This window comes from Engystomops pustulosus, chromosome 9 (assembly GCF_040894005.1).
Source record: "Engystomops pustulosus chromosome 9, aEngPut4.maternal, whole genome shotgun sequence".
Lineage (NCBI taxonomy): Eukaryota > Metazoa > Chordata > Amphibia > Anura > Leptodactylidae > Engystomops > Engystomops pustulosus.
The window spans coordinates 54455945-54469780 of record NC_092419.1 but is presented as its reverse complement, the minus strand read 5'-3'; the positions used below and the strand labels follow the sequence as shown (position 1 = coordinate 54469780).

Sequence of the window (13836 nt, the reverse complement as noted above, 5' to 3'; positions counted from 1 at the left end):
ATGTGTACAAAAAAAAATAAAAACATTTTGCCATCTTTTGACGCTAATTACTTTTTCATACTTTGGTGCACGGAGCTTTATGAGGTGTCATTTTTTGAGAAATGAGCCGACGTTTTCATTGCTACCATTTTGAGGTCCGTGCGACATTTTTAATTTCATTTTTTATGTGATGTAAAAAGGTGTAAAAGTCGCATTTCGGACATTTGGGCGCCATTTCCCGCCTCGGAGGTCACCGCCGCCCGTAACCGGTTTTATATTTTGATAGATCGGGCATTTTGGGACGCGGCAATACCTAATATGTTTGTGATTTTTACTGTTTATTATGTTTTATATCAGTTCTAGGGAAAGGGGGGTGATTAGAATTTTTAATATTTTATAATTTTTTTTTATTTTTTAAACTATTTTTTTTTTTTTCCCCACTATTTCTTAGACCATCTAGGGTACATTAACCCTAGATGGTCAGATCGCTTCTACCATATACTGCAATACTTCTGGCTCATTGTAACGAATCTGCAGAAGCCATGTAGCCTCGTGTCAAACGAAGACCCGAGGCTACCACGGCAAACGTTCGGGGGCACGGCGATCGTAAAAAAGACTTTGCCGGCGACAATGACCGACCGCGGTTATTAGCGGTGGGGGTTTTCTGCAATATGCAAAACCCCCCACCTTGCGCAGAGCGTTATTGGGTTAAAGGGGTTTTCCCACAAATACAAGTTAGGCCCTATCCATAGGACAGGGCTTAACCTGCTGATGTGTGGGGGTTTCAGTGATGTGACCCCCACAGATCATGAAAACGAGGGGTCTGTTGGGGTCCACATAAGGTACATGTCATCGCTCTATGACAGTAATGGAGCAGAATGGTCATACACGGCCGTCTGCTCCATTACTCTGACGGAGCGACGAGGGGTTCCGTTGGAGGTAAGTAGGATCCCTCGTTTTCATGATCTGTGGGGATCTCATCACTGAGACCCCCACTGATCAGCAACTTAGGCCCAATCCTGTGGATAGGAACTAATTTGTATTTGCAGGAAAACCCCTATAAGGACTTGGCCCTTTTTAATTTTTGCGTTTCCATATTTCACTCCCCACTTTCAAAAATCAACTTTTTTATTTTTCCACGTACAGAGCTGTGTGAGGCCTGTTTCTGCGTAACAAATTATACTTCCTAGTGACAGTATTAAATATTCCAGGCCCTGTACTGGGAAGCGGGAAGGAAAATATCAAATGTGTTTTTTATGGCTTTCACTGCGCGCTCCATAGGACCCCTCCCCTATACTGCGCTCCATAGGACTCCTCCCCTTTACTGCGCTCCATAGGACCCCTCTCCTTTACTGCACTCCATAGGACCCCTCCCCTTTACTGCGACAACGAGCATGTCTCCCCCCCTAGACAACAAGCATGTCCCCCCCCCCTAGACAACGAGCATTTCCCCCCCTAGACAACGAGCATTTCCCCCCCTAGACAACGAGCATTTCCCCCCCCCCCTAGACAACGAGCATGTCTCCCCCTGACCCCTAGACAACGAGCATGCCCCCCCCCCAAGACAACGAGCATGTCCCCCCCCTAGACAACGAGCATTTACCCCCCCCAGACAACGAGCATTCCCCCCCCTAGACAACGAGCATGTCTCCCCCCGACCCCTAGACAATGAGCATGTCCCCCCCTAGACAATGAGTATTCCCCCCCCCTAGACAACGAGCATGTCCTCCCCTGTGGCTGCGTGCCCTTTTTTGTGTGTAGGTTTTTTTTATTTTTGTCTTCCAGGACCGTGCCTGCTGTGGACTGCTTCGGATTCGAAGGATTACGTCGATGACCGACATTTCTAACAAATAAAATGGTTAACGAGGGTGTGTCTGCGTTTTTTGCTCAATAAAATTTTCTGAAAACGGTGTGATTATTTATTTTTTTGCGACACTCTTCATAGTTTGCTGTAGTAGTGGTGCCGGCTAGGTGACGGTACTCATTACTAAGGGTTGGCCTTAGTGTTTGCCTTAATTTTTTTGGCAAATTCACATTAACGCCCATACCATTACCCCGGTACCCACCGCCACCAGGGGTGCCGGGAAGAGCCGGGAACAAACCAGTACCTGACCGCCTATAGATGGTCAGGTAGTGGGGCGGCTGCAGGCTGTTATTGTTGTGCTGGAATAGCCCCCTAACAGTGGCCTATCCCAGCTCAGTAATGGCAGGCTGCTGCTGCTTTTTTGTATCGGGCTGATTTGAACAATAGGGGGCACCCCATGCCGTTTCCCCCCCCCATTTTTTTGTAAAAATGGGGGAAACAGCCTGGGAGCCCCCTTTAAAGGGGGAACCCCACGCATATTTTTGTCAAAAATTTGAAGAAAAAACGGCATGGGGTGGCGGTGGGTACCGGGGTAATGGTATGGGCGTTAGTGTGAATTTGCCAAAAAAATTAAGGCAAACACTAAGGCCAACCCTTAGTAATGAGCACCGTCACCTAGCCGGCACCACTACTACGGCAAACTATGAAGAGTGTCGCAAAAAAAAAAAAATAATAACACCGTTTTCAGAAAATTTTATTGGACAAAAAACGCAGACACACCCTCATTGACCATTTTATTTGTTAGAAAAGTCGGGGGGACATGCTCGTTGTCTAGGGGGGGGGGACATGCTCGTTGTCTTGGGGGGGGCATGCTCGTTGTCTAGGGGGGGCATGCTCGTTGTCTGGGGGGGGACATGCCCGTTGTCTGGGGGGGCCATGCTCGTTGTCTGGGGGGGGCATGCTCGTTGTCTAGGGGAGACATGCTCGTTGTCTAGGGGGTGGACATGCTCGTTGTCTAGGGGGAGTGGAATATGCCCCCCAATTATATACATAAATATACATTGGTGCCAGTGGATGCGTTGGAGGTATGAGCAGTGGCGTGGCCAGGGGGTGTGGTTAGGGGGCGTGGCTAGGGTGTGGCTTCTGTGGGTAAAAAAAAAATCGCCGCTCCTCCACAAAAGTTGGGAGGTATGGCTAAAGATATATAATATTGTGCTCACTTTATTCTTAATATCAGTAAAGGTCAAAGATTATAAAGTGATATGAAATGAGAACACCCTTTTGGACACCCTTTTTATCCTGTCCTCTGCACTGTGGTCAGTCCATAAAATCTGCCCAGCGTGCCTTCCGTGTGATTGGTACATAATAATAACAGAGGACCGGTTCTGTACAACATAGTGATTGATGTATGATTACCAGGGTCATGGGTCCTGGACAATATGAATTTTATAGCCCCTACAAGTCTGGAATACACTTCCTACTTATGGTACCAGATATAAAGTTCTGTCTGCTTTCAATCTGCAGTTTCGGGACCTTTGGAGTACCTTCAAAGTTCCTCTAATTGCTCTTGTGTAGATGTGCATTGAGAACATGAACAGATGTACAAAGATTTAATGGGTGAAGTTCCTTCTCAGTATAAAGTTTGCTGTTGGTTTGGGTGGCCATGGGACGCCCAGGAGGATTTGGCCCCCCCGGCTACTGCCTAGACCGCCTTTATTATAATCCACTACTGATGACTACAGAAGCGACTCCCTGCATTATATATCAATATGATGCAGAATCCTGTCCTCTGCACTGTGGTCAATCCATAAAATCTGGCCAGTGCGCGTTCCGTTTTTCACAGACCAACTGCGGTTGTGTGCCAAAGGCCTTTATGTGTGCATTTGAGTGCAGGAAAAATCCAAACATTAGACATCAAACTAAACCCCCTTAACTTCTAGGTTCTCATGAGAATTGGGAGTCAGACTCCTACTGATTATAAAGCATTTTACAAGATAGGAATATCCCTTTCTATTTGAATTCTAAGAAGTCATGCAACTTAAAAAATAACATTTATATTGATTTTATTCTGTGAATACTATTTCTCATATTATACTAAAAATACACATTATATATAAATATATAATATATAAAGCTGAGTGTATGTATATTTGTGTGTATGTATGTCCGCAAAAGGAATCTCTACGCGTTTACACTCACCAAATTTTCCACAGTCGCTCTCTGTGACTCAGGGAAAGTCATAGACTAGGTTTTGATCTTGAATTTTCACCCCTTGTTTTCCAAAATCCACTTATTACCACCATATTGCCATTGTCTGCTGCTGCTGTGGCAGCTGGAAGATGAGCCGTGATTGGTAGCTGCTCTGCCACAGGTCATTGATATGAGCTCTGAGCTGTGATTCGGTATTATAGGCAATGAGTATAAGACGCTTATTTGAGAGGTAAGATGTATAGAGATACAGAGATAGAAGGAGATTTATCAGAAATGTTGGAGTTAAAACTGTTCCAGTTGTCCATTGAAGCTGATCAGAGATCAGCTGTAATTTTAACAGCGGTGCAAAAATGAAACTTGAGCTCTGATTGGTTGCCATGGCCAACTAGAGCAGTTCTGCTCTCAGACACTTCTGATACAACTCTCCATAGATAAAGTGACAGTCGGAGACGGAGACCGACAGTCAATGGAATGAGAGTGCTCGAGACCGACAGTCACTGAAATGACAGTGCCCGAGACAGACAGTGTCAGTGACAAAGACAGTCTATAGATACATATAAAATATTTTTTGTTAACTCATTCTATTTTGTTACAGCTAAGAGCAGTTATTTACTATGCCGGGAAACGCAGGGAGCTACAGCTAGTTTATTATAAAGTGGCCCCAACTGAACTTCATATATTGAACTGAGTTGCTTCTTAAACCTTAATTCACTTTAATACCTGCAAGTAAATCTTCTTCAAACCAGGAATACAATCTCCGATTCTACCAGATGCAAGGCGGGCTATGCCAGATGTCGCTCCCATGCACACCAACAGTATCCAATCCTGAGACTTCTTGTCAAATCTGTGCTCCACATACTTCATCTAGATGAGAGAAAATGATGATCAAATAGGTAAAACATGGTGCAGTTGTAAAGTTGTATATTTTATTCTAATCCAGGACATGTACAGTAGGAAGATGGTTGGATTCTAGTTGTTTGTCACAGAGTGATGTTTGAGATGATCACACTAAAAGCACTGAAGCCATACTAGAGGTATATAGATGTATATAGTATTTATAAGCAACCAAGACTAGTGTAGACCATAGCCCTGCTAAATCACCAAATATATATCTCTACATAAATTTTGTTACATTTATAATATTCACATACCAGGTGTACATATGGAACAAAATATCCCAAAACCGTTGTGGCAATACCACAAGCCCAGATACTGTAGGTCTTCTTCCGGAATACTTGCATGTTAAAATACTTCCGGGTTTGTGCCAGACACTGCTGGGCCTTGCTTCTTCCAGTGAAATTCTCTTTCTCTTTAACATCTACTGATCTTGACAGAAGTGGCTTGAAGGTCAGAGAGAGAAAAATTTGAATGAACAGAAAAATGCTGAGAACTTGAAACGTATGTGCCACTCCGATAGCTGTTGCCATTTTCTTCATAATAAAAGGAAAGCATAGTGTGAACACAGAACTGCCCCCAGCCACAATGCCATTCACAAGACCAAGACGCTTCTTGAAGTAATGACCAAGTATGACCAATGAGGGCTGGAAAGCAAAAGAGCAGCCACAACCGAACAGGATCCCATACGTAAAGTATCGGAGAATTAAAGACCTGCGGAGAAGAAAGAGATGTGTAAATGTTCATGAGAGTCCTTCAGTCTCCCTAATGTTAAGTTATTAAACTATTGATCTATCCTGGGTCTTATTATTCATAGCCAATGAAAAGGTTCAATGCAAAGTCACACATAAACCCTGATCCCCAATTGCATCTGAAAAGCTCCTCTGCCACACAAGACACTTTAAATGCCACATAGAAGAAGCTATTTAGTGTTAGAGATCTACGTGGCCATCTCTTCACAGTCTCTGAGCCATTAGATGACCTGAGCCATGGATCTATGACTAAGTGCCCATGCTTCATTTTGCCGGTAAATTTCCTGTAAAGTAGTTATCCAAGGAAACATAACAAGCAGCTTACATATATGTCTACAGTATCTCACGCAGGTTTCTTCAATATAATAAAACAAAAAATGCCTGTATAAACAACAATTTATTGTAGACATCCAACAACCATGAACAATATACATGTTCTTCAATATAACCATTGGTTGTGTGTTGCAGAAAGTAGCATCACGGGGTCATAGCAACGACCTCAAGTCTCCACAAAATAGGGATGGACCTAAACCAAGGGTCAGATAACCACAGTCACATCACTGCAAGGGGCTGCAAGGGGGAGGGGAATTTGCTGGCCCACTTTTTACTCCACGGCTTTCACTATTTAACAACTCCTACTAACCGGAAGTTTGCGAGTTGAAATAGCAGCAGAACTAGCTCTCTAAATGAGCAGACATGATTGAAAGAATCAGTATGCTCACGTAGGGCACCTCTGTTCATTCATTCTAAAGGCAAGGCACATTGAAACAAAAAGGGAAAGCAATACAAAACATTTTGTGCGTCAGGTGATCTGGTTTATAATAGAGGAGTTTTGTATCAAACAGCATGTGTAACAAAGTCTTACTTGCTAAATGAACTTGACAACAATCCAACAAAAGCCAATGCAGCTCCTCCGGACGAGGTCTTCCGACATCCCAACCTATCGGTAAAGATGCTGACAACAGGAGAGCAGAAGAAGATCATTCCCATGGCAAGAGACCCGACCCAAGCTGTAAAGCAAAAAGAAAGAAGAACTTGTTAGATACATTACAAGTTTATTTCTCTTTGATTTATCATCATTATCATTGTCACTTCCAATCTAACTCTGAATTGTAGGGTCTTAGGTCATGATATATATAAAAGTAAATAGCTAAAACAATGAAATTACCACTATAGAATGCTTCACCATATGTAGATGCTTCTGATGTGAGATCATTAGAAAGAATGAAAAGGTGCAGATGAAAATGTAGGGGTATCTGCACCCAGATTATTCACATGGCAAATTTTAGTGTACAGTATATAGTAAAAGCAATGTAGTTTATGGGAATGATGATTTTTGATTCTTAGCAAATAGGTGACGTGAAATTGCTGCAGATCAGGGATTGGAAATCAACCTTAGTACATTGCCACATTATACTTATATAAGAAACTTGTGGCTGGTTTCTGATTCGTGTAGAATGGCTGCAGGTTCACCCCTACAACGTGTGCAAACCATGGTATTAGGTACAAGACAAGATCTTCCAAACCTAAGGGTCTGCATTAGGAAAGGCTAGAGATGGCAGAGATAAGGTGATCACAATAATAATAATCTTTATTTATATAGCACCTTCATATACCGTTGCACTTTATAGGGGACATACACAAATAAAATACTAAATTAGTCCTCATTGACATTAACATGATGAGGACCGATATGCAGCAGCACCATTTGCAGCCGCATATCGGTCCCTATTGAAATCTATGGTGCCGGTCACCGTGCGGTGAGCACATGTTGTCTCACCACACGGTGACCGCACACAGCGAAATATAGGACAAGTTCTATATTTCACTGTGTTCCGACGGCTGCCCTGCGCTGCTCTATGGACAGGGAAGGGGTGAGCAGCGCTGCCAGGCGGGCACGCGTTTGTGTGAATGTACAAACATAGAACAATAGGAGTGAGGGCCCTGCTTGCAGTAGTCTATGAGGATGAAAGGGGGGACACAGCAGGTATAAGAGCTTGTATAATTGTCCAGCCATTCTTTATAACAGTATAAATAATTTAATACATAGAAATGCTGCTGCTTGAACCAGCCACCATCAGCCCCCATCTTATATACAGAGTCCAAGGTCAATGGGACTGCAGAGAAACCTGGAGCTTGTATCAATCTGGTGTTTTCTGGATAACAGACGGGAAGAGGACATAGGATGGGTTAGTAAAGAGAATTGACATTTCATGCAGTTAGCGAGTGTGATAGGCTGCCTAAAGAGATGGGTTTTAAGAGCATGTTTGAAACTCTGGAGAGTGGGTATTAGTCTGAGAGTCCAGGGAAGGTCATTCCAGACAATTGGCGAAGCTCAGGAAGAGTCCAGGAGACCTGAGTGAGAGGTTCATATTAAGGTAGAGATTAATCTAATATCACTGGCAGATCGATGACTAAGATGAGAGATAGGGAGGTGCAGCATTATGCAGAGCTTTGTGGATGAGGGTTATTATTTTAAAACCAGTGTAGCAAAAACTATAAACACAATAAAGTATTTCTGACATTTATTACGATTAATTCTCCACATATTCCATGTTCCTTCATATGATTATTGGTGAAGATTACCTGCAGAGTGCAGTATCATTTTATTTATAGATTACATGGACACTGTATTGTGTATCTGTCAAGCGAGGAGCTGAACTCCACTCTTATCTCCAGTTAATGCAGGATATATATATTTTTTGCTATACATCTTGTGTTAATGAAAGACTTGGAAAAGTAACGTGGTTGGGATCACCATGACACATGCAAACTTCTGTCGGGAATAGCCAAAAGTGCACATTTTCATTGTTTGTAGACTTTATACAGGGATACAGAAATCAAAGCATTCCCCTAACTCACTTGCAAGCCATTGCTAATTGTTTAAGTGCCTCTGCTTTGTATCAGGATGTACTTGAAAACATGATGTCAATTTTAAAGCCTCTTTCATGGAAAACATTCAAAGAAATCAGCAAAAAAGCAATAATCTGAGATATGTGAATAAAGCCTCAAGCTCTTTAGAACAGGAAAGGTGCTTTATATTTTTATTAAAAATTATTCCAGAATCTTGTTTATCCTATTAAAGGATACGATAACCTCATATTTAAACTGAGAAATATGTAAGAAGGCAACATGCTTCTCTGTATTTGTCTGATAGGGTGAATCAAGTGCACTGTAAAGGAAATATTTGTGTTGGGTGCAGCGTTCCCAATATCTGGTGATATTGACCATTACCATTGGCTTCCCTGTACTGATGGGATATCATTGTATGTGATGCTAAGCAGAATTACTGTATTATGCATAGTGCAAAGCAGATTTTATTCCATTAAACTAAAAGCTGCCTCAGGTAGGTTGATAAAAGAAATAGGAACGAAATGGTGGTGGATTTCATATGCACAGTTCTCCTTCTCAACCAGGGGAAAGACATTTAGGAAGTAAAGTCCAATAAGGTCTTGGTTGTCCTCCTCAACAATAAAGTGGATTGGGCCAAGAACATAAACATACTTCACAGGAAGGGTCAGAGCAGGCTATACCTGCTGAGGAGGCTGATGGCATCTGGAGGGCATCTGGGGTCCTCCTGACACAGTGCAGGTGGTAGCTGAGAGGAGGACACTGTGTAAGTGGAAATGTATTCTGGAAAATAGCTCCCACCCCATGCATGAGACTGTGGTGGCATTGGGGAGCATCTTCAGTGATCGACTGCTTCATCCCAAGTGTGAATTGGAAGTCATTCCTCCCTGCTGCAATTAAGGTGTTCAACCAACAAGTCCCGGATAGAAGTAAGGTGTTCTCACCACCTAACCAGTCCCTGCAGGTCCCATCCACAGACACAACACCAAACTGCTGATCATTGCTTGCCTTTCTATTCTATCTTCTTCATTTCATTTTTCTAATCTCTCAAATTATTGTTCTGTCATTGTTTATACTGTATTCTCTCTGCTGCTGTAACACTGTGAATTTCCATACTGTGGGACTAATAAAGGATTATCTTATCCTACCTCACAATATCTCTTATGTGATGTTCAATGGTCACCCCGCCATCCTTCATTTGAGGCTTATGTGTATTCAAGTTCTGCTTGAAGAAACTCATCTGTATATTTTCCCAGAATTTGCTATTTTAAAAACGTGATTCCTATGTTTCAATACATTTGGCAACTAAAAGCAAACACAACTGTGGAGGAATGATAACGTATACATACCATCAGCAGAACACACTGGGTCTTTTCAACATATCTCTAGAAATTGTAGGTCAAATGGACACAGAACGGTTTGTATCTCTGAGCTCCATCTAGTACATTTATATTTTTTTAATATTCTTACATTTGGAATCTGTCCCTATATACAAAGTGATAACATCAACATCTATTTTGAATGGATACTAGAAATATACAAATCATTAAAGTTTTGATTCCCTGAAGCTTTGCCAAATTTTTGGAAAGATTTAGTTTGGGTACAAATTAAATGGGTCCAGACCAATGTTCCTCCAATTGCCTTGCACCTGTATATAACCCCATCTATTAATTGTTTCATTCATTTTCAATACATTTTTTCCATTAGGGTTAAACTAGTGGAAATGTACCTTTTTCATACCAGTGCATCTAAAAAAAAAAAAAAAAGAATGTATCTTTGATAATAGTTTTTATTTGGACAAATGGAAAAATAAATTCAGGATTTAGGTAAAATGCGAAAACCAACAACAGTTCCAAACCCATGCTCCTGCTACATGTTTTGGCATTTAGCATTTCTCAAGCTTGATAACCATAAATGCCTAAGACTGGAATTCAGCAAGAGGCAAATAAGCCAAAACCTTAAAAGCCCCAAATGTATTGGTTGGGCTTCTAATCTTTGTGGATGTATATCAAAGGAAGAAAACAAGAATGCTTCAAAATAGATCAGCATGGTTTAGGTACAGGCTGTCTCTGCAACAGCTCTATACAGCCAAATTACAAACAACATCCAACCTAATGGATTAGAAACATGACAGTATCACACAGTGCCAAGTTAAGAGTCCATTTAATTGTCCTAAAAAGTTTTAATGAGAACATAGAACAAAAAAAAATCCGCTGCTACAAATCTCAAAGCCTAAAAGGGCTTTTGTCGAATCAAAGGCAATAAAACCCTCCACTATGCAATACTTGATCCACTTGTGCCCACTGGCAAAGGGACCTCACACTGAACAACTGTCTAGGTACAAATTATGACTAATAGTTCTCGTCCCATGCCCTACTTTTAAAACATTGTTCATTGCCCATGAAGGATACAGCACAAGGGTGGGAATCTGTCCTAGTATTTGCAGAACAATGATGATGCACACAGAACTTTTGTGCAATGGGCTTTCATTGCAATGAAAAAGTAACTTAACATTTTTAATTGACAAACTGGAAACCATTGCTATATCATTTATAATGCCATAATTTATCTAAGATAGCGTATATACTTGTGTATAAGCCAAGTTTTTCAGCACAAAAAATGAGGACCATGCTATTTGCAGTTTTAATGGGACATTTCAAAACACAAAAGCATAATATGCAAAATCCAGCTCTATGACCCCCTATCTCTATCCTGAAGGCAACAAGCAGATAAGAGCCAGAGGCTCTCGTCACACTTCACAAGGTTTTAGTCTACATACAGTATTGCCATAAGTAAGTTTTTAATGTCCTTTGTTGATCACTGCCTAGTGTGTATAAAACACTGTTTCATGCAACATCATGTCTGACGCAGAGAACCAGTATTCTCAAAAGCTCAATATTACATATCGTAACTTAGCCTCAAAAAGGTATCGCCTGAATTTCTTCACTCTCCTTCCCGTAAGCGTCGCTAGCTCTGGAACTGAAGAGGGCAACAGAGGCATGAGGATATAGCCTGGCGTGGCATGTCACAGACAGACTTGAGAAAATAGAAAACTTTAGCGATTATTATTTAAAACAATTTTTGGAGACCATAGGTGGCATCTACACAGTATTACTAACATAAAATCTACAGCAAATGTAAGCATTAACAAGAAAATGTAATTAGACAAAGAATGGAAGCAAGAAATTTATGGATCCACGGATTACAAGGTCATCTAATAGGGAGCCATTATGTATGGTGTGAGGAACCAAAATGAATAAAAGATGAAAAACGTGGTGATGAATGAATATTATGAGGTTGAGTTGAGGTCATTTTCTGCCCTTAGACTTTCTTTACAACAATGTCCCTAGATTGACCTCATTTTGCTTCTTTTGAGGAAGTAGAATAATTGGAACATATATTTCATGAACATCATGTTAATCTTATTATGAGCTTAAAGCTAAGGAATATTTGCAGAATGAATACCACATCCTCATGTGATCCCATAAAATGTTTAGACAACAAATAAGCAAGGCCAGCAAACAAAATCTAAGTAAAATCACAAGTTGACCTTTACGCATGGTACATTCTTATTATCCATAAAAGAATCCACAAGTATTCCGATCACGAATGGAAAAAGTGAACTTCATGAAAAGAAGACAGATTGTGGTTTGCTGTGGCATATTGTCTTCAATACATACTTTCCTTTAGCGGAATAACCATTCTCCAGCCAGTTCTTGGGAGTGAGGAATATGTAGTAATGTGCAAGTTGCCAAAAGGATTAAAAAATAGGCAATCTCTTCCAAAACAGCACATGTAGAACTCTATGTAGAACTCTAAGGGTTGACATACAGGTTCAAAACGTACATAGAATCAAGTCTCAATATCTCAATGTTTATGTTAAGGAATTTGTTTTCTGCTTTTTTATGACTTTTGTTATTGTAGTACATAATAATAATTACAGTCTTATGTCTTCATAATATAAATCATCATTTCGACTTTGTGTTGTATGTTCTATTAGAATACTCTTTCAACTTGAATTGTGGCCACAGTATGTTTGGTTTCCTAAGATGTGGGAAATAATCACCTAGAATAGTCTACTGCACTTGGCATATAAAGGAAGAATTAAGTGTCAATAGTAGAGTATATAATGTCAAAAGCCTGCTGCGGATGAATCGAAGAATATAAGGGAGGGATACACAGAGCTAAAATCTGGGCTTTCACACATTACAAACACCAACAAAAAGTTAATAACACCTCTTAAAGTTGAGCACACCAGCAATTACAGCCAACATTAGAACATTGCAGTATATCCTAATATTATTCAGAAAAGCAAACATATGTTTGGGCACGAGATGTGTGGCCTCAATAAGCTGGCACGATACTCGTACTTCTTAGAATGAGATGAATCTCCAGGAACGATAACATATATCATGGAACTTCTTTTATTTATTTTCTCTTCTTGCATAGACATGTTCAACCAACATTACACTCAACCGGTCAAAGCTCATCATAAATCATGTAGTCAAGTTCAACAATATTTCTAAAAAGATGACAACTTCAACCAGAAATTAACTATAACAGAATTTTAGAATATGTAAAATAAAAACAAGCATTAAGCATTATTTTTTGGCATTATTTTTAAGTGTGACTTCTATAACATTTGAGGCATGATATATTGTGCTGTCCCCATCAGTGTTTCTGTCAGAAACCATGATTGAGAACAGTCTGTCCCAAGACGTAGCATGAGATCACATCCTACGTTAAATACAGAGATAGGTGCCTGGAATCATTCATGTAGTCACAATCGCTTGACCTCACACTGGACATTTGCCTTTTTATATAAAGGGGTATTCTGGTTACAATCAGTTATCACATTCCAATGAACAGGTAATGACTTCAGGATCTTTATTTAGAACCACCATTAATCACAAGAACAGGGTGTCTGGATCTGCCGTAGGAGTTGAAGGTAGAAGTTACTGAGCATGCATTATACTGCTCCATTCATTTTGTATGGTACAGATGGAGCCCAACACATTTCTTGACTATCTTCACAAATGCCAAAAACTTGGAGTGGAGTAGCAAGGTGATTCTAACATGATTCTGATCTATGACAGGGTAGGGCGGTAGAACCGGGCTAAAACCAAGATGGCAGCAAAGGCAACAGAATGGTCAGTAACAAGTAGCTAAGGCAAATACACAGAATAGCAAACCAAGCTATAGAACTAGAACTGACGGGTTCAGCCATCCATCACTCAAACCACAGCAGCACACAAAACAAGCTCAAACTCACATCCAGCTTTCCCTAAGGAAATATCCTGCAAGGGAGAGGTCAATGAAAGCAGCCCTGATCGCATTTAGAGCAAC

General features: G+C 40.7%; 1 protein-coding gene across 1 annotated transcript in view; it reads right to left on the bottom strand.

Annotated features, from left to right (window-relative positions):
- The window catches only part of SLC16A2 (solute carrier family 16 member 2), a 140556-nt gene that overhangs the window by 18717 nt on the left and 108003 nt on the right, over positions 1 to 13836 (bottom strand). The window contains exons 2-4 of the mRNA XM_072123517.1: positions 6506 to 6650; positions 5146 to 5602; positions 4715 to 4858 (exon numbers count right to left, since the gene is read on the bottom strand). Coding sequence (XP_071979618.1) covers positions 4715 to 4858; positions 5146 to 5602; positions 6506 to 6650 — 746 coding nt within the window. The remainder of the gene's footprint in view (positions 1 to 4714; positions 4859 to 5145; positions 5603 to 6505; positions 6651 to 13836) is intronic.